General features: G+C 37.0%; 1 protein-coding gene and 1 pseudogene across 1 annotated transcript in view; one reads left to right on the top strand and one right to left on the bottom strand.

Moving 5' to 3' along the window:
- The first annotated feature begins 1,229 nt into the window (after positions 1-1,229).
- Positions 1,230-8,343, top strand: LOC127448009 (centromere protein J-like; annotated as a pseudogene).
- The window catches only part of rnf17 (ring finger protein 17), an 85,330-nt gene continuing 72,095 nt past the window's right edge, over positions 8,139-21,373 (bottom strand). The window contains 3 exon segments of the mRNA XM_051709858.1: positions 8,139-10,380; positions 10,463-10,574; positions 11,205-11,391. Coding sequence (XP_051565818.1) covers positions 10,479-10,574; positions 11,205-11,391 — 283 coding nt within the window. The 3' untranslated portion in view covers positions 8,139-10,380; positions 10,463-10,478.

The raw sequence follows: 21,373 nt of genomic DNA, 5'->3' as shown, positions 1-21,373 counted from the left end.
GGTGGAGCGTATGACAACATTCTGACTACAACTCCCAGCATGCATCGGTTCTTCCATGTTGTTTGTCTGGCTCGCGAGCTTTGTGTTGTTATGGCGGTATCTTTCGAAACTTATCAGAAAGTTCAGAGACGTCAACTGCTGAAATCTTTAAATACCCGCATCGACAGCCCAAAGCAAGATACGACATTTTATCTCCAGCTGTTACGATATGGATTGATTTTTTTGTTTTTGTTTTTTGTTTTTTTACAAAACTCATATTGTATCGAATTCTGACATTTAAATACATCGAGTCTAGAAGCTTGCTGTGTCTCAAATACTGTTTATGAATAGTAGCTCAGATGCACAGTGTTTTAAAACCCAATGTGCTGCCTACCTAGACAGCATTTTGGGCATCATATGTCGGCATCATCGTAAGTTTTGAGATTCAGGCAGTGTTATTGTATTTTTGTGATATTCAGTTGTTTTCATTTATGTAAAACACAGCTGTTGCTCAGAGCCAGCCAAATCGTTTTCACTTAAGTGTGTTGTGTGATATATATAGAGACATTTTATTTCAGACTGGGATTAAAGAGATGCTATTACTTTATACCTGCACTTTGCTCTTTTTGTGTGATATTCATTTATTTAAGTGTTTTGTCTTCTGGATAAAGTCACTGATATTACTAGTTGATGCTACTTTGCTCATTTTATGGCTTAAGAGTACAATAGAACTTTATGGCAATAAAGTACTGAATCTTGAATCTTCATGGTATAGTATCAAGATTGTAATAATAGTTCAGCAATAATAATAAATAATAGTTCAATTTGTCATGTCCTGTTAATGACCTCGGATCATGTCATTTCTTAACCCTTACATCAGGACCAGTCTGTCAGTGTTACATTATTGCACACACACACACACACACACACACACACACACACACACACACACACATATATATATATATATATATATATATATATATATATACATTTATAAATTATTTTAAACCCTTGTATACTTACACCATGTATATACTACTCTAAATGTAATAAGAGATCAGTTTGCCCAATGATTCCATAGTGCTTTTTCATATGACAATAAAGTTCTCTGCTCTCCTTTCCACTAATAAGTCTGTAAAACTTTACACTGTATGATTGAGTTTGGAGAGAACATTATCACCATTTTAACACTGTAAACGCATGTGTTTGTGATCCCATCTTTATAGGGTTAGAGGTGGGTCAGTATCATGTAATCTCCAGCTGGAATCCAGCAAGGGCAGTCTCGCTTCCTGTCTCAGTGGATGTCGGTCAGCTCCCGCACTGGGGTGATATTACACGGGTCCCCGGGAGAAATGGAATCTGGGTCCATCCGGAGCAGCAGTAATTCTAGTGGTTCGAGATCCAGATGACTCCTTCAGCTGCCAGTTTGACCCACTGCCTCTCTCCCGTAGCAGTAGCTGTGCCAGCGTGGGCATGTGCAGTCCAGGTGAATGTGGCACAACACTCAGGGAAACTGAGCCATTTGATGCATCTTTAAGCAATGAGATGCAAAGTATTCAAGACATTTTAAGAAACACACAAGGTCTCCCATTAATAGCTAAGCTTGAACAGGTTGGTTTCCCAGTTATTTAACTAATGTGCATTTTGCAGAGGTCTTGCTAAATTACAGATACATCAAAGTGTGCACTCAGTATTTTTGTTTTGTTTTTTGTTTTACACAAAGAAAGGAATAGTCCTGTGGATTGTTATTAAATCAAGTACACTCATATGAGATGAAGACTCAAGTCATATCAGCAGCCAAATAAAATATGTTCTATTCTACAAGGAGAGGGTTACCTCATGGGGGCTGAAATGTTGAGATTACATGACCAACCTAATACTATTTGCATTATCCTGGTAATCACCCTATCATCTGACACTTTTACAGTAACTGAAACTGAAAAGTTTTTTTTTTTTTTTTTTTAAGATGGTGCAAATTGCCGTGTGCACCTTTGAATTTGTTAGCTTGCTTACATCCTGTTTTCTATTTGAATATTTTAATAGGGGTTATTTTCATTTAAATATTTAATGCAGCACCCTTGTTTGTGTGGCATTAAAATTGCATTACAGTATTTCACTTATACTTGCTTGTCTTAATTAGTCTCATGTAGAATGTTTTAGCCAAAGCTTTTAAAGCAAGTGTTGAAAATATTGGTTGTGAAAAAGAGATTTAGTGACTCATTAATGTGTCCAGCTGAAGCAAATGCAACATCACATGCAGGAACAGCTGCTTGGAGTACAACATGAACAGAAAAAGCTTCTGGGAATAGCACAGAAAACTGCAGGTAAAGGATTTAAGATGCATGTGTCATTCTCTTGTACACAGAGCACACTTATCTTCAGGACATCCATTTTCAAGCTAAGGAAGAGATAGAACACTTGATAAAAAAACACCTCCATGTGGTTTCCTTTAAAACATCTCTGTGCCATTAAAGCATTGGAGCACACTTTGAATAATTACATCTCATGGTCTAAACTTAAAAAGGAGAGTTCCAACCCTGCATTCTGATCAAATGAGTCGTGTTCAAAGCCATTGTTAAATAACTATAAATGCACACCTGGCATTGCACATTCTGTGTAAATGTGCCAAAATCCTATTTTACCTCTGCTTCATGTTGTGCCGAAGATCATCACTGCTGAGCACGACCTCTTGTGGCTTATTGCTTTAGTTTATGGACGCTAACCACCAAGAAAGACTAAGATTTTACCTACTTTCTCCATATGCCACTTGAATATCTCTAGAAACCAGTGTGTGGAACCAGGAACAAAGTGTGGTAGAGTTAAACATGAGAATTGACGACACTGATCATGAATATGAAGAATCATTTCATTCTACATTTGAAGAGCAAACTGTACAGGAAAGAATGTGACCCAGATCTACAGGGCAGGTATGCATCAAAGCTGTATTTATTCTGTAAAACTGAATTAAATGCTTTGAATCTGTGTTGGAAAAATGTATATTGATCCGTCAGTGTGTTATTTTTAGACCTATCAGATCATGTTTTGTTGGGAGAACATTTGAAGAAATACTGGAGGAGCAGCTCAAGATGGAAGATCAGAGACTAATGGGCAAGGTCAGATATTGAAAATGCTTCAGTTAGTATTGACTTTAGATTACTTTGCATACCTTAGGAGTTGTGGATTTATGTTGGTTGTGATAAGAAAGATGTTTTTAGTAAAAGACTTCATTGTTTTCACTTCTTGTAATAAGCCATGTTTCACTATGGTTTGTTTGTAAAGTGATCAAATAATACAAATGCAGACACACTGAAGAAATTTGAATAGAAATAATTGAATAGAAGTGTCTTGAATATCTTTTTAAACATCTTCACTTGGCTTCAAACTTCTTGCCTACCAGAGTGTGGCAGAGTAGTTAGAATCTCAGTTGTTTGCTATATCTTTATCAGCACTGTTTGAGATCTAGATGTTTGACTAGTCTGATGTGATGAAATATATGTAATTAATATGTATTAAAATATAAATGCGTAAACTTTTGTAGCATTTTTTAAAAATGTTCTCCCCAATTTGAAATGCCGAATTCCCTATGTGCTCTAAGTCCTCGTGGTGGCGTGGTGACTTGCCTCAATCTGGGTGGCAGAGGACGAATCTCAGTTACCTCTGCATCTGAGACATCAATCCGCATCTTATCACGTGGCTTGAGCGCGTTACCGCGGAGACATAGTGCGTGTGGAGGCTTCACGCTATTCTCCACAGCAACTCCCCACGTGCCTCACCGAGAGCGAACCACATTATAGCGACCACCCCATGTGACTCTACCCTCCCTAGCAACCGGGCCAATTTGATTGCTTAGGAGACCTGGCTGGAGTCACTCAGCACACCCTGAATTCGGGCAGAAAGAACTAGTGAGCAAGTTCTCTGAAGAGGAAGCTGATGAAGAGTTAACGGATGACAAAGATCTCAAAACCTCGCTGTGTAGCAGCTTAGAGTTGCAACACCATCCCATCATGCCCAATCCGCCCATAAATCACTGCTTTCAAGTACCCACTCTGCCTTATGATAAACATACCTATCAGGACAGGGATGGCACAAGCAGTCCAGAGGGGGACGAGAGAAATTCCAGCAACAATAGAGACTCTACTCTCGTAGACTCAAGGGGCCAATTAGAGTTTGATGACAATGATACCTGGAATGATCCTGAGGATGTGTCATGCTGTCCTACAGTGGACTCCCCATCAGAAAAGGCACTGAAAAATAAGGTTGCCTTCTCTAAGGGGGCAAAGTCAGTGAGTGGTAGTCCAAATGCAGTTGGAAACGAGAAAGAAGCTCCATCAGCATGCCAATTGGTATCAAAGCTGTTTCCAGCACTCAAGTCAAAAGTCTCACCTCCGGTAAAGGTGCAGGAACCACAGAACATGCAAAGTGAAGGAGCAGCAGGTAATGGCAAAAGTTTTGGCATGGAATAGGACAAACTTTTTGTGAATTTACCTTATTTTATTTTTTTTCCTTTAAGAGTCTTTCAAAGTTAGGTCCGTTATGTCATTTGAAAAGCCTACCAGTTTACATTGTGATGTTAAATCAGCAAGGATCCCATTAAATTTTTAACAGGTATGAGCAGTAAAATAGAGAAAGCAGGGCATTGTGCTGACACAATACAATTTAGACAATCCTTGAATCATACATGTCCACTGGTATGGAAAACATCCATTTAATATTATTGCCCATACTGCCAACAGTCTGCCACTTTTGGGGTTTGTCTGTGGTCAATAAAGTCATATACAGTATATGCATGATTTAATTTTGGAAACTTGAAACTCTTCTCCATTGTCCATTCATAGGCTCCTATGGTTGAAGGATCATCAGGATCCAAACATTTTCAATAGTGGTTACATAGTATTTGTGTAATCTTACTAACCCCCCCCCCCCCTTTTTTCCACCAGCTCAGTCAAGGCTGCTTCAAGAGCATTTGGTGGAGTTGGAAACCGAGATTTAAATGTTTAAATCGGAGAATGCAGCACTAGCCAAACTAAAACAGGAGAACCAAGATGCAAAAGGGAACATTAAGTATGGCAAGATGTCAATAGACTCCAGTTCTGTTTTTCTTTCAATTTGTTGTACCAATAAGCACATATAAACTGAAAACTTTATAAATAACAATATCAATTTTCCCAAACAGGAAAGAAAAGGCTGAAAAGAAGAGGATGGAGGAAATAGCAAAGTGGGAGGAGTTAAAAAGGGAAGAAAAGAAGAAACCTCAATGTGAAAGGAAACTTTTTGAAAAGCATGCAGCATCTGTGAGAGCAAGACCTGACAAACAAGAACGAGATGAGATCCAGGACCGTTTCTTATTTGGGCATTTTAATAAAGTTCCCGCAACAATTTTTGATAGCTGTTCATGTAAACATGAACAAAATTGTATGCCTTTTAAATTTTATGGTTTATGTCCATATCAGGCTCTAAAACAGCAGATAAACATGCTGCAGGAGGATTTACGCAAACGAGAAGCTCGTTGGAGCAACACACAAAGTCGTCTGCGGCAGCAGGTAGATGCCATGACTGCAGAGAATGCGTCCCTCAGAGACCAAGTGCAGACACTGGAGAAACTGCGCCTCGGTGCATGGAAGAGCGGTGAGAGTGAGTGAGAGGAACAAGAGGGAGAGAGAGAAAGAAAGAGGAAAGTTCTGTGCATCAGGCAATAAAATCAGTACTGGATCCAAATGCACAGATTCAAGGGTAAGCATACAGTGGTAGTTAATTTACATATGGAAAAACTTTTTCAATCAAGCCCTTTCTCTTCATAGGCAGCTAGACTTCACACTCCTCCCCTACAAATAATTTCTTATTCAAATGACATAAATAAATCTTTAATTTTGTGCAAGATTTCTCGCTTTGTCTTAAGAATATGTCTGTTTGTTTTTCATGCATCTAGAGTCCCTCCCAGAGTTAAAAAAGCAGCAGCAGGAAGGGAAGTCCAGAAATACAGACAGCTCCCACAATTTTGGGTATTTAAGTGCATATTCAACATGGTTTTATCAATATGGAATCTGTACTTTTGTTGCCATGTAGCATGAACTCAATTTATTCAACTTGTTTTGCCACAGCTTCTTACTCTAATCAAGTGAAAGAGAGTATCAGCTTCAAAAATAAACACAGCCCATTGAGAACCCAGTGCTCAGGTGGACTGATTTTGACAGAGAGGAGCCATGTTACACCGATTAACTCTCATCCCAATACAGCTGCTATTGGACATTCAGAGGCAGAACAGGAAGAGACTATACATGCAGACAGCAAGGTAATTTATTAGTCTTACATAGCTCTAACTCAAAAGGCCTATTTGTAGGGTTGTTCCAAATTAAACAGGCCAACAGAATGGCTTAAAGGGTTAGTTCACGCAAAAATTAAAGTCCTCTCATGATTTACTTATCTTTAAGCCATCCCAGATGTGTGACTTTCCTCCTTCAGCAGAACTGAAGTGAAGATTTTTTTATAAGCAGATTTCAGCTCTGTTTGTCCATACAATGCATATAAATGGGTGCCATCAGGCTACTGGCTGTTAAATGGTCCAAAAGGCATATTTAGGCAGCATAAAAGTAATCCACTCCAGTCAATCAATTAATGTCTTCTGAAGCAAATCGAGGGGTTTATGTAAAAAACAAAACAAAAAAAAACAATGTTTTTTAACTTCCTACTTTAATAATTCCCTGCCAGCAGTAGTGCAATGGCTTGTTCATGCGAGAAGTCAAAAGCATGTGCTTTGTATGCAACAGAGGAACGAATGTCACACGAGTTAATTTCAAATGGCAATACAGCGCTGGGCAGAAGCATTGACTTGGTTAAAAAACGTTTTAATTATAGATTTGTTACTTACACCAACCAATCGATTTGCTTCAGAAGACACTGATAGGCTGGAATCATGTGGATTACTTTTATGCTGCCTAAATATGCTTTTCTGGACCGTCAAATAGCCAGCAGACTGATGGCACCCGTTTAAATGCATTGTATGGACAAACTGATCTGAAATCTGCTTATTAAAAAATTTAATTTGGTTCTGCTAAAGAAGGAAAGACATTCATATCTGGAAAGGTTTAAAGGAAAGTAAATCATGAGAGAATTTTCATTTTTGGGTGAACTAACCCTTTAATAAATGTCCGTTCCTCAAGGCCATCTGGAAGGTGGAGAGATGGTCACAATAAAAAAGTACTTTTCTTCATAAAAAATAAAATAAAACTGCAGACAAACGAGTTTGAATTCTACTGAAGACACAAAGACAAAATTTGATCCAGGTGTTTTTTTTTTTAAGTTATAATCATGAATTTCAGTGCTTCATGGTCGGTCACATTTGCATCGAAACTGATGTGGCAGTGCCATACATCTTTACCCTCTAGCTTTGTATAGGGTGTAACAATTGGGGACATATGAGACAGCTATTCCCAGCGCCTTTTCAAAGTAGAGTCTTCAATTCACTAATAATGATGTATCTCTCAGATAGAAAAGCTGCTTCCTGATGGAGGGAGACTCATTGTTTACCCAAATGGTACGAGGAAAGAGCTCTGCTGATGGACAGACTGTTACATTTTTCAACGGAGATGTTAAGCATACGATGCCTGATCACAGAGTGGTGAGGCCCACAGACTGGATGCATTTATTCATCTCTTACCATAAATTTGGCACCACTGTAACAGTTTATTAATAAAGTTAAAAATACTTTACATTTTAAATGGTAGATTAGATTTATGTTTTAAGCAGTACTAAGGGCTTTTTGGTAAAGATATTTTACTGCAAATGTGAAATGAGTTTAATGTTAGCAAAACTGTTTGATATGCAATTTCATTCTCTTTCAGATTTATTATTACGCACAAACCCAGACCACACACATCACGTACCCTAATGTTGTGGAAGTGCTTCAGTTTCCTAACAATCAAACAGGTGGGAACAAATTCCTTTCAAAATGAGGTTTTAGTAGTCCAGTATTCTACTTTTTGGTGCTTAAGTTAAATTTTCAAGTTCAAATCTTTCCTCATCCTCCATTTCAGAGAAACACTTCCCAGATGGTCGAAAGGAACTCACTTTCCCTGATCAGACAGTTAAAAATCTTTATCCTGATGGGAGAGAGGAAAGTATACTCACAGATGGAACAATAATACAACTAAATTCGTGAGTACAACTTGTTGCCCTCCAGTCCATTGTGTTATAATGAAAAAGACATTCATCCAGGCATATTAAAGTCACAATAATGGAACATTTTGATTATACTTTCTCATAGGGATGGTAGTAAGGTGATTGTTTAATACAGGTCAGCGAGAGGTCCATACTACAGATTTTAAAGGAGACCTATTATGCCCCTTTTTACAAGATGTAATATAAGTCTCAGCTCAAAATACCCCACGGATCATTTAATATACCATGTTATAAATGCCTCTTTTTGGGTGGAATCAAAAACACGCTGTTTTCGTGTGTCTCTTTAAATGCAAATGAGCTGCTGCTCCCTGCCCCCTTTCCAGCTCGTGCTTCGGATACTATAGCAACAACAAATCAGTACCAATATGATTGACACTGTAAATACCGGAGTTCAGCCATATATGTATGAGCAACCGTAAACGACACAAAACATAAGCATTTTGAGTTTGTGATAGTGCTTCTTATATAGAAAATCACTTCCTGCACTCCTTCTGCATTTCATGCCACAGCAACGCAGTGACGTCATGTGCAAACAAGCTATAACAACATAGCTCTGGTCTCGGTGAATACAATCAGAGACAATGGTAACTTTATCTGCAGTAGCCGTGGAATCCGCTAACAAGCACATTCGGAAAGGTGATTTGCAAACATTCACAAAAGATAAAGTGTGATACCTCTTCAGGATATACAGTTGGTACTGATCCATGCTTGAGTCAATTTATTTTGAAAATCCTGCTTTATATTGACCCTCATTCACAAAGCAGTCCGGCGTAAAATGATTTGCACAAACATTCACGAATTTTGGTACGTTTTGGGGCACATTTTCTTCAAAAACAAAACTTGTCCACTGCAGCTTCAGTGGCTCTGATGCCGGGAGTACATGAAGACTCTTATGTCCACTTTTACAGCCAACAACAGAACACGTATGACGCTTATGAAGTTGAGACATTATTCTTACTTTAGCTGCTCCAGCGCAGAAAAAAATGGTGGACTGTGTGTCGATCACTCAGGGGAGGATCTATGATAATAGGGTGGAGTCCGCCACCAGTCGTGGGCGAGGCTTGCTCTAAAGTGACGTCACTTTAGAGCGGATACGAAAACCACTCATTTTGAGACACTGTTTTTGATTAATAGAAATATAAGAAAGAGGAGTGGGTGGACTTTTAACATTGTAGCGTGGTTGTGTACACACACTGCTGCCTCACATTTATGTTCAAACACCAGGTAAAAGTGAATTTTGCATAATAGGTCCCCTTTAAGATATGGGAATATCCAGATGGTACAATAAAAACTGTTTATTCAGATGGATGGCAGGAGACACAATACCCCACAGGTCATGTCATTGTGGACACTAAGGCATAAAAGGCCCAGAACTTGACATTGTTTCATTAAAATGAAATGGACTTGATTGAATTTACGGTGTCTATATTGTTTAAACGTGTGAAGTATTTGTGTAATTTGTTCTGTAAAATAAATATTTTTGTAAGCTGGTTTAAACACTTGTCAGAACATGTTCAAACACCACCAACAGAATAAAATGGTGGTTGATGGAAAGTTAATTTGAGCAATTTAGCCCTAACTATGGTTTTCCCTTTATTTGACACATTTTTTTTAGTCTTTCATGATTTCAGGAACAGTTGAGGCACACAAATTACTTTTGTAGATCAATATGTTTTAGCAAATAGCAGTTTGCAGAATTTTTTTATTAATTGGAACTGACTAATGAGCTGCTGTTTGTGTGCTTTTAAAATAGGTAAGTGGTGGAGATGGTGAATTAAATGGTTTACGTTTGCTTTATGCATTTACTAACTGGATTCTTGCAAATGTAATGTTATGATTTGGTGCAAACACTGGTGACAACCAAGTCAGAAACATTTACTTAAACTCTGCTCAACATATAGAGACCACAAACAAAGTCTTGCTGCTACTTTTAAGCATCCTTGAGTATGAACACAGAAAATCTCAAATACCAAAACAGAAATTATCACAAATGTGACATATTTAGAATAAATGTATTATTCTATATAATATTAATACTCTAAAATGAGGCATAATTGTACCAGCATAAAACCTGACACAAAACTGCCCAAATATTTAACACAATGACAGTGCACATAACTGCACAAATGTAAACTAAAAACACCAAGAATCTAAACAAACGAATTCTTTGCTGTCCTTCAAGATTCAATAAAAGCTGATGAACTTGGATGTCACTGCCAGAACCTAAAGAAACAGAAAAGAATCATGAAAGATACACAAATTTACAAACACATTCTTTCCATCATTTTAATTCCTTCGTACTTGCCTTTCTAAGTGTTGTGTTATTCATAAACGGCAAGGCCTTTCTCCACCAGAGGTGTGTGCACAAGCGTTCCATCCACATTGTACAGCAACACTGTTAGCTGTGGTTCTGTTGCCTGAAATGGCACATTCAGACATATTCCTAATTTCACACACATTTGCATGCAATTGCTTTGAACATCCAATGATGTAAAAAACAGCCTGACTGTTTCTGGCTTGTTACTAGATAACATCTGACAAATTGAGCCTATTTATACCTGTCTTCAATTAGTAACTGGATTACATTTACACCTTCTCTCAAGTGTGAACAAATAGAGCCCAGTTTGTGATTTCCAGCTTGAAGAAATTTTTCAGGACAAAATCCAATTTAAACCATATTTATGGTCTCCAGTCAAATAACAGAAAATTGTTGATTCATCTCTTTTTAAAAACAAACAAACAATTATATAACTTACAATACAATGGAAGCCTACATATTTCTTTAACTCTTGTTACTGGGAAATCTGAACATGACTCAGGACCCTTTATATAACTTGGTACCAAACACACTTCTGCCTATGTCTTTAAACTATGAGATTAAAGACATGTACACCTTTATTGAATGTGGTCAAAATCCATCTCTGACCACCTCCGAAGTTTTTATTGCAAAGTTAATCAGATCATGATCAGCAAGAATGCATGTTAAAGCCAGGTGTAAAGGGGCAAAATTTCTATATAGTACCATATCAACTGTGAATGAGGCTTACAGTCAACACAGCAGTGAGGTCGCCATTCAACAGATCAATCATCTCCAGCATGGCTCTCATGCTCCACTCTGGCTGGTAAGGGATCCGCTCCAGCTCTGTGCACAAGGTTGGTGGTCTAAAGCCTGCTACCTTCACGCAAATCGCCGCACACGGAAAATGATAGAGGGATGCAGGGAGCTGCCGAAGTCTGCAATGTCAACATGCATACATAGCACTTTCTGCCAGTTCCCCTTTGTGATTTTTAATACATTGATGACATCAAACAGGTGTTCAGGCTTGTAGAAATCAGAATTGTAAAACAGGCTCACTTAGCATTAGAACCACCAAGTAAGAGGGTCAAGTAAAATTGTCTAATGTAATTTTTGGTTTAAACAGTTCTCTCCTTCAGAAGTAATTTTTAGGCCAGTGGAATAATGAAGAGTTCACAAAGGGGAACCTAATCATACATTTGACATCACTGTTTAAATGGGAATGAGGGGTAGATGTAAAACTATTGTTGTATTTCAATGACTTCATTCTGTATTTAAAAAGGGTATCTCTGGGGTTTAAATATGTATTTTTCATATCAACAGGTTTGTGTTGCTTTGTTTACATTTGGTCTTTCATAATGTTAAGTAATATCTAGTGTTTTAGTTTGTGTTTTGTATTCATTAAAAATAGCATATACATATAAATACTACAAATACTATGCATTTATAAATGCACTTTAGAGCTTTTTCCACTTACTGTTACATTTATCATTAACCAATGTTCCACTATATCAGTGGATCTCAACTGGTTTTGCTTCAGGACTTAGATTTTACAATGGACATCAAGTGGCAACCCAACATGTGACCTGTATTTAATGTTGTCTGTGTCGCATTGTCTTTTATCTTGCATAGTTTCATTCATAGTTTTCAAGTATAAGTGCATGTATAAAGGGACATTATATATGTTGATGTCAACAAAAGATACAGGAAGATTTATCTCCCCCCTTTTAAAGTTGATGAGCCTATTTTATTTATTATTCCATTTATTTCCTAATATATAATATTTCAGAACATGTATTACAATGGAGGAAAACTTTGTCCACAAGTCTAGGGCTGCATCCAAAACCAAAAGGTAGCAGTCTTGTTGCCTCGCTGCCCTATCAGTCAATGACTCAGTGTTTGCGTACAAAGGTACCTCCAGAAACTGGTTTTGGACTACTGAGGCAGCATAATGTCACAATGTTGCTAGGGTACCAGCAAATGATTAACGCCATCTGGTGTCCACTAAAGGTAACACGTCTGCTTTAATCATCCAACCGAACTGCAATGCTCTAATAATCTAGAACAAAATCAAGAGTTTCAGCGATAACCAAGTGTATATTTAATAATTACAACACTACTTTCACGCTAGAAATAGAATCATAAATGTATATTTATTCACAAATTGGCTATCAACTGCCTCTTCGGTGGCCATTTTTTTTTCCTTCAGCTCAACTGCTGTGGAACGGTGCGCATAGGATTGTGGGATTTCATAGGCAGCGAAGGATACATCTATGCTGCCTTAAAAAAAAATAAATAAATAAATAATCGATCAGATGAAGGTATCTCAGTAAACAGGATGTGACATGAACATTGGATTCGGATGTGCCTTAGTCCCTTCCTACCTCCGTATACAGCCTCCCGGGGCAGCATTTTCATGGTTTTGGATGCAGCCTAGAATGTCCACAATTTAAAGTCCTTTATGTACTTGCCATTATATTTATAGTGCAATGCCATATAAGCACAGGTAAGATCATGGATGGCTTCTTATTACCATGGTTAGGTTAATAGAGCTAAAAAGAAAAAAAAAAAAATATATATATATATAATAAATTATAGTATTGGTTATAAAAATAATAGCCTAAACACAGTAAACATTTAGAAACTTTAACTACAACTGCCACAGTTAATTAAAAATTAAAATTAGGTCGAATATATTCTGATCATTTAATATAAAACTATAACATTTTTGTCAAAATACCACTTACTGTTACTACCATTAAATCATGATACATTTAAGTAAGGGTGATGATGTGTAATATGAAAAACCTTTAATTTGGTGCATAGCTCTTTTCCTCAGTATGGTTTATAACGTTGGGGCCATCTACTGTTTAAGAGGACTCCCTCCATAGCAATTTATACTATAAAGTTCTCACTAGAATTTAAATGGGTCGTATCACTATTTAAAATGGAAATAAATTCATGAAAAAAGTCTTTGAAGCATAAAAGCATGTTGAATTGCTCTAATAGAAAAAATAAATGCATTGTATTATCAGTGCTTGCATTTAAATGCGTTGAATTTACAGTGCTTGCATTTTGGGAGGCTGAAATTTAACATGGTTGTATTTTTAAGCATTGAATATTTCATTTGGAAACATTTCACAACTAATTTCATTAAAAATTAAACAATAAATATTCACCTTCCAAAGATAATTTCCAAAATATTCAGTTCATTTGAAAATACCAATTTTTAGACAGATAAAATTCAGCCCGTTCTATTTCACTTAACAAAATTCACTTCCTCAAATTCTGTGGTTCAAATTCGGTTGGAAATTCAACCTTCCACATCCGGGAACTGCAAAGAAAAGCAGAGAACCGATGCACAATCTCAACCTGGTGCTATCTGTTCTCACCAGTAGGTGGTGCAATGCGATTGTGTGTTGACTGCTGAAGACCAAAGCTACAGGTAGAGATGATAGCTGTTTCGATAGTTTTTTTTCAATTTGAAAAGAATGAGCAGAAACAAGAAAATAATATATTACAATTAAAATAAATGAATGAAAAATTAATTAGGCCTAAATCAAACAATAGGCCTACCTTTGTGCCCGAGTTGGTACAAAGTGGCTGAATGAAATGGTATTAAAATCAGAAGGAATGATGTCAAATGTTATACTGTATCTATGGGGAAATTGTCTATCTTGGCGCGACTTCTCACATTCCTTATCTTTACAAACTCTCATCTTCCTCTCTGACACCGAAGGGCGCTGTCACGCACATATTGTTATGCATTGATGATCAGTTTGGGCGCAAAGCGCAGATCTCCGCTTAATCAGTTAATGTTTGTATATTTACCTTATGATAGTGCTTCCACCACCCTACTGTGCACATGAAATAGGCCTGCCAACATGTAAACCTCTTTATACTTTTTATAGTCTTCACAGACCCTAGAAACTTGCACCCCAATGGTCGACCCATAGATGATAAATGAAACATTGCAAACGCACATTAGATGAACAAAGCAGTGATTGTTTAAAAACAGTAGATTGTAGCCTCCAGCACAAAAAGAATAACAAAACTATGTATTTATGTAGTTAATTAGTTTAAGAAAATAACTTTGAACATTTCTCAGAAAGCTAAATTACAAGTATTTATAAAGTTATCCACAAATCTATGAATGAGCGACACATACGGTCAGATTTTAGCACTTCACAAATGGACAGCAAAGAAGCACTTTCGTGTTAAGTGCAGATTTGGGAAACACACAAGAAAAAGGAAAGAACGTTCGCAACTTCGCTTGTAGAGACCCATAGTTATCAGACAAGCACACAGTCTTTGTCTCTCATGATCAATGCACTCGTCTGGGAGCAATTTCTGTTTCAGTTTTAAGTGCTTGAAGCAATGGCAGCTTAGAAAGAAATGTCATGCAAAGAAAATAGTGCAAAACAACGTACATAAATTGAGAAATGTCAAGAGATATAAAGCTCTCGCTCCCTCATTACACATGCATTTTTTGCAGTGTAGGCGGTGCTCGCATTTCGGTTTCAGGGGCGGCCGTTGCCCTATTTACAATAAACAAGAACTCCATTGCGCCAAGTCACATCCACATACATATTTGTATTTACTAAAACCAACGTAATTAAACGCAAATTTCATTATCCCAAGTAATTTTGGATCTGTTTTACCTTACCTCAAGGAGAAATGCCCTGTCGACACTCTTTAATTAAGATGCAGTTGACCACAGACTTTAAATGGGCTCACTTTTTTCTTTAACTGTTGCACTTCATATAGTAGTTAAATAAAATCAGCAGATAGTCAGTTAAATAACAGAAGTCAGTTGAATCTTAATCGAATGTTACATGAGATATCCAAATGATAAAATAAAAACGGCACTTGTGTTTATTATTGATTTGTCTGTCTTTGATTTGCATATGAGAAAACCAGATGCAAATTTAGTGCAGCATTTATTTTTATTTGTTGTTTATAATTTCATTAGAATTAAGTGAAATATTTTTGGGTATGGTATATGATTAGCATTGATGACATGTCACCCATTGAAATCAGTTCATTTTAAAATTAGGTTTCATTTTGCAGTTTATTTTAACCTGGCAAAAAAATCTACTTGTGCACATGTATGCTCCCAAGCCCTGGCTTTCAAATAATCTCTTTATGAGATTTGAAGAATCATGTAGTTTGGGAATTTTAATGACATGTATCTTTTTTTCCATGTTTTCAGCAATCTGATATGAGCTCAGTAAATTGTTGTATGATTGGCTGTGAATAATATGCCTTTCAATGACTGCTCAGAAAAATACTAAATATTTTTACCTCTCGCGACACCTGTCGTAAAGAGCCGTGCATGTGAAAGCAGCAGGATATTGGGTGCACGAGCACAGTTTGGCGCCTTGCACACCTGGTGTAGACAAGGAGTGATGCTTCCAGTGTAGACAGCAACATTGATTATGCCAGACAATCGACCAGAAGTCAGAAAAAAAGGACAGGCTCGGGTAAAAGAGGATGCGGTCAGCCTATTACTGCTCATATGTGGCTGTTGTTTTTGTGTTGGATGTTAGGCATCCTACTTTGATAGAGACAAAACATGATCAATTATCTGCTGAGCAGAACAAACCGATTCGGTGAGAAGCACGACACAACCCATTTCAATTCACCAAAAGCATATAAATTCTTATCTTAAAAAAAAATTCTAACTACATTTTCTAACAGGAATATGATGATTATCATGCAAGCTATTTTGCGTATGACAAAATGCTGTTTATTTTTATAAATGTTTTTCCCTTTTTTTTCCCCCACCCAATTTGGAATGCCCAAATCCCAGTGCACTTTTAAGTCCTCGTGGTTGCGTAGTGATTCGCCTCAATCCAGGTGGTGGAGGATGAATCCCAGTTGTCTCCGCATCTGAAACCATCAACCCGCGCATCTTATCACGTGGCCTGTTGAGCAACCGGGCCAATTTGGTTGCTTAGGAGACCTGGCTGGAGTCACTCAGCACGCCCTGGGATTCGAACTAGCGAACTCCAGGGGTGGCAGCCAGCGTCTTTTACCACTGAGCTACCCAGGCCCCACGTTTATTTTTATTTGTAAACTATTAGTATATTCTGTCAGATTATTATTTTTTTCCCCCCAGTTTGGAATGCCCAATTCCCAATGCGCTCTAAGTCCTCGTGGCGGCGTAGTGACTTGCCTCAATCTGGGTGGAGGAGGACGAATCTCAGTTGCCTCCGCATCTGAGACAGTCAACCCGCGCATCTTATTACGTGGCTTGACGAGCACGTTACCGCGGAGACATAGCACGTGTGGAGGCTTCACACACAACTCACCATGCGTCCCATCGAGAGCGAACCACATTATAGCGACCACCAGGAGGTTACCCCATGTGACTCTACCCTCCCTATCAACCGGGCCAAGCTGGTTGCTTAGGAGACCTGGCTGGAGTCACTCAGCACACCCTGGATTCAAACTCACGACTCCAGGGGTGGTAGTCAGAGCCTTTACTCGCTGAGCTACCCAGGCCCCCTATTCTGGCAGATTTGATTGGGTGGACCAGTGCTGCCATCATAGAAACATCATTATATTTGTGCATAACTTTAAAAACATTTGTAATTTACCTCCCTGGAAAAGAGTGCCCGGGTGTCAGAAAGGAAGAGATGATGAGAAAAGTCATTGATATTTTTCTACTCTCTCCGATTTTATCTATTCATCTGTTTATATATCAATTTTATGCATTATTATTATTATTATTATTAACCTTGGCTGGGATTCCCGAAGCAATAAGTAGGTTGGTCCCATTTACAGAGCCAGGGCTGTGTACAAATACTAGATTTTTTTTCAGCCCACCCACAGAATGGACAGCTAGCAGACTGAGGGGAGATATTTGCAGAATTTGACAAAAAGTGTACTGGATTAGAATTACTGAGTGCAACTTTAAGTCCATTAAGTACAACTTAAACATATCTTTCTGGCATCTTTCACAGTTTATCAAAGACAATGGGACATTTAATAAATTGTATTAATATATTGTGATCATTGGAAAGCCACTGTAAACCATCTCAAGAGGATAAAAAAAAAAAAGTGTTAAAATCACTATAAAATCAATACAGTCATAATTGTAATGGCAACAGAAAGATGACGTTCTTATTAAACAGATTATTTAAGATGATATGCGAGTAATGTGACCACGCAGTTTAAAAATTAAATAAATATGCCTTAATAAATCATTAAAATATGGTTAACAGAGGATATTAGAGCGAGAGTGTGCAATGAGAGATTATCTCTCTCTCTCGCCTTCCTTCCTCCAATAGCTGGTTCAAATCAGCTGGCCTATAGTCTTTTTTACAAGGCAGTAACAAATTGCATGATGCATAATGATGCCTAATTTCTTTAATTATATTCTGTAATAGTTAGGTAATACATTTTGGCGCCTTGACAAAGTTACAAACAATGTCCATGTTTGTCAGTATTTCCACCTTATTTTCATTTTGAGAAGACAAACTCCTGGACATACTGGCCAAAGTGATCAGCACCTTTGGACTGGACAGCACCCGTAACGAAGCCTGAATGTCAATACAACCACTATACAACCTTACTGCACATTTATATATGTTATTTTTATTGTATACTGTGTATTCTATATTGTGTGTATTGTATACTGTACATTGTATATTATTATTTGTATATTGTGTTGTGTGTAATTGTGTATATTAGTTTCGTAAATTGTGTTGTGTAAATCTGATGTTTATTGTAAATTGATATATGTCTCATCACTGTAATGACTGCTATGTTGCTTGGAACTGCACCAAAGACTTTCACCCACTGTTGCACTCGTGTATATGGTTGAGTGACAAAGATTTGATTTTTTGATTAAGTTCAAATTTATAATGAGAAATCTACATGCTGGTTTGGGAAACAGGCGTTACTCTATCGTAAAATAACAAGCGACATTAGTTAACATAATTGTTAAAGCTTAAGTTGCAACGTTATCGAGAAACTCAGCCCTTGTCTATTAAGATGCTCTTAGCTCTGTAGGATTACTCCAGAGCACTCATAAATCTACCAAGCATTTTCAAGTACTAAAGTTATGATGCTTTGGAAACAGGAGGCAAAACTAAGACAAATCTTAAGATGTATTCTACAATCTAGGCTTACGATGCTTTTGGGAAACGAGGCCCAGAGCTGCGCAGTGCAACCACATCTGCAATTAAAAACTTGCGGTTAGAAATTTGAACCCATTCACATGTGAGTGATAAGCTTTGTTTCTATCTTGTAAAATCCACAAATGTAGCATATTGACAGTGTTGCAATAAAAAAACTTGTAAAATGCATCTGATGTCTACTTTGCTTTCACAAAATCTCGGACACGTCTTCTAGGTGGAGGTAATGTTCCCTCTGCGCTGTGCGCCACTATCACGCAGCTGCGCTCAAGAGACGCAATCCATAATTTAATGAGCGAGTCCTTTATCTAGATGCTTGATGCTTGACTTGAGAACAAGCTTAAAGATGTTGAACTTTGACACAGTAACACTGAATTCAACATGTTTCTTGCAGAAACACCATGCCATGTGTTCCTCTAATAGACTATTCATATTAGTTGACAGATAATGTACAATTAATATAATGAATATAATGCATAATGAATGTTGATAAAAATATTTATTAAAATGGTTGTATTTATTCTTGTAGTGTTTTCTACAAAGCAGGAAATAGGAGAATGCATATTCTTTTGTGTGTTAGAGTTTCAGAAATGGCTAGAATTTATCTGAACATGAATATAAATAGTAATACAAGTATGTCATTATTATTTCAAAACGTGGCATGGTATGTATATGGATTGATTATTTTGCACTCTATATTTTAGTTTTTGTACTTGTAAAACACTACACAATTAAGTCAAGAATGTTTGAAGGTGAATTTAATTTGGTCAATGCTAAGGGTTAGTCTCAGTCTCAGCAGGAAATCATTTCACACACAAGCCACAAACCATTCACCACAAGCGTGATGTAAATTGCAGCATAAACTGCAAGAGCTGTCAGACAATACATTCTGATTGGCTGGCAGCTCTTATGAGATGCACAGGTTTTTATCACTTTATCAGATAACAAAATGTTGTTTAGAAGTTACCAGGCTACAACAATGAGCACCTCTGTGGAAGATCTATAGTCGAAAACTACTTGACTTTTGATTAGATTTGCCAAAGCTTGCAAAAAAAATAAAAATAAAATAAAATAAAAGCAGTTAAGAGTACTGTTATAAACAGATTGTTAAAGCAATTATATGAATGAGCTAACATTTTGCTGTATGTCAAGCCACATTAAATAATCAAAGTAAATAATAATAATAAAAAAAAACATTCGGGGTGCCTCCAAAAGAAATTGCCTATGGCCTCTAAATGTCTAGAGCCGGACCTGAATCATCGATTGCTGTGTAAGTAGACATAGGCATAATGAGGTAGGGTGACCACAGTTTTTTTAAATTAATATGTAAGATGCAATTATTCCATTAATATAATTTGCTGGAACATATATATATTTAACATTGTACCATGGTGAAAACTGAGCCTTGTTTATTTATTTATTTGCGTTTCCTGAACTACGTCAATATCTGCGTATTAATGTCCGGCGCTGAAGTAAATAATTCCAAAAAACCAAGGACTTCTACACAGTCGAGGATTTTTAAAACCAGAAATGTAATTGACAGACATCATTTTTTTGTTTTTTGTTATAAACATTCACATAGGCTAACAGTATATTAATTTCTAGCAGATACATATCTGCCTATCTTCATTTGAATTCAAATCTCAGTTTTCAGCTTTTCTAATGTTTTTTATTTTTTAATCTAACATGTTCCTGGGATAGGCTCCAGTACCTTCGCGAACTTACATAGGATAAGTGGGAATAAATTAATGTGTATTTTTTTTTACAAAAAATAATTATATACATACATACACACATAGGCAAAAGTTTGGAATAATGTACAGATTTTGCTGTTTCGGAAGGAAATTGGTACTTTAATTCACCAAAGTGGCATTCAACTCATCAAAGAATAGTCAGGACATTACTGATAAAAAAAAAACCCCAGCACCATCACTATTTGAAAAAAAGTCACTTTTGATCAAATCTAGACAGACCCCATTTCCAGCAGCCATCACTCCAACACCTTATCCTTGAGTAATCATGCTACATTGTTAATTTGGTACTAGAAAATCACAGCTGAAAGCTATTTGGTTCATTAAATGAAGCTTAACATTGTCTTTGTGTTTGTTTTTGAGTTGCCACAGTATGCAGTAGATGTCTTAAGGTCAATATTAGGTCAAAAATGGTAAAAAAGAAACAGCTTTCTCTAGAAACTCAGTCAATCATTGTTTTGAGGAATGAAGGCTATACAATGCTTGAAATTGCCCAAAAAAACAGAAGACTTCATAGAATGGTGTACACTACAGTCTTCAAAGACAACTGGCTCAAACAAGGACAGAAAGAGATGTGGAAGGCCAGATGTACAACTAAACAAAAGTATATGTACATCAGAGTCTCTAGTTTGAGAAATAGATGCCTCACATGTCCTCAGTTGACAGCTTCATTGAATTCTACCCACTCAACACCAGTTTCATGTACAACAGTAAAGAGAAGACTCAGGGGTGCAGGCCTCATAAGAAGAATTTCAAAGAAAAAGCCACTTTTGAAACAAAAAAAAACAAAGAAAAGGTTAGAATGGGCAATGAAACAGACATTGGACAACAGATAATTGGAAAAGGGTGTTATGGATCTTAACCCCATTGAGCTTTTGTTGGATCAGCTAGACTGTAATGAGTATCTGGACAAACTGACAGCTAGAATGCCAAGGATCTGCAAAGCTGTCATTGCTGTATGTGGAGGATTTTTTATGAGAACTCTTTGAAGTAGTTTAAGAAGTTCTGGAATTGTAAACAGTAAT

The sequence above is a fragment of the Myxocyprinus asiaticus genome, chromosome 11 (assembly GCF_019703515.2).
Source record: "Myxocyprinus asiaticus isolate MX2 ecotype Aquarium Trade chromosome 11, UBuf_Myxa_2, whole genome shotgun sequence".
Lineage (NCBI taxonomy): Eukaryota > Metazoa > Chordata > Actinopteri > Cypriniformes > Catostomidae > Myxocyprinus > Myxocyprinus asiaticus.
Note: the sequence above shows the minus strand (reverse complement) of the source record. Positions and strands in the feature narration are given on the sequence as shown.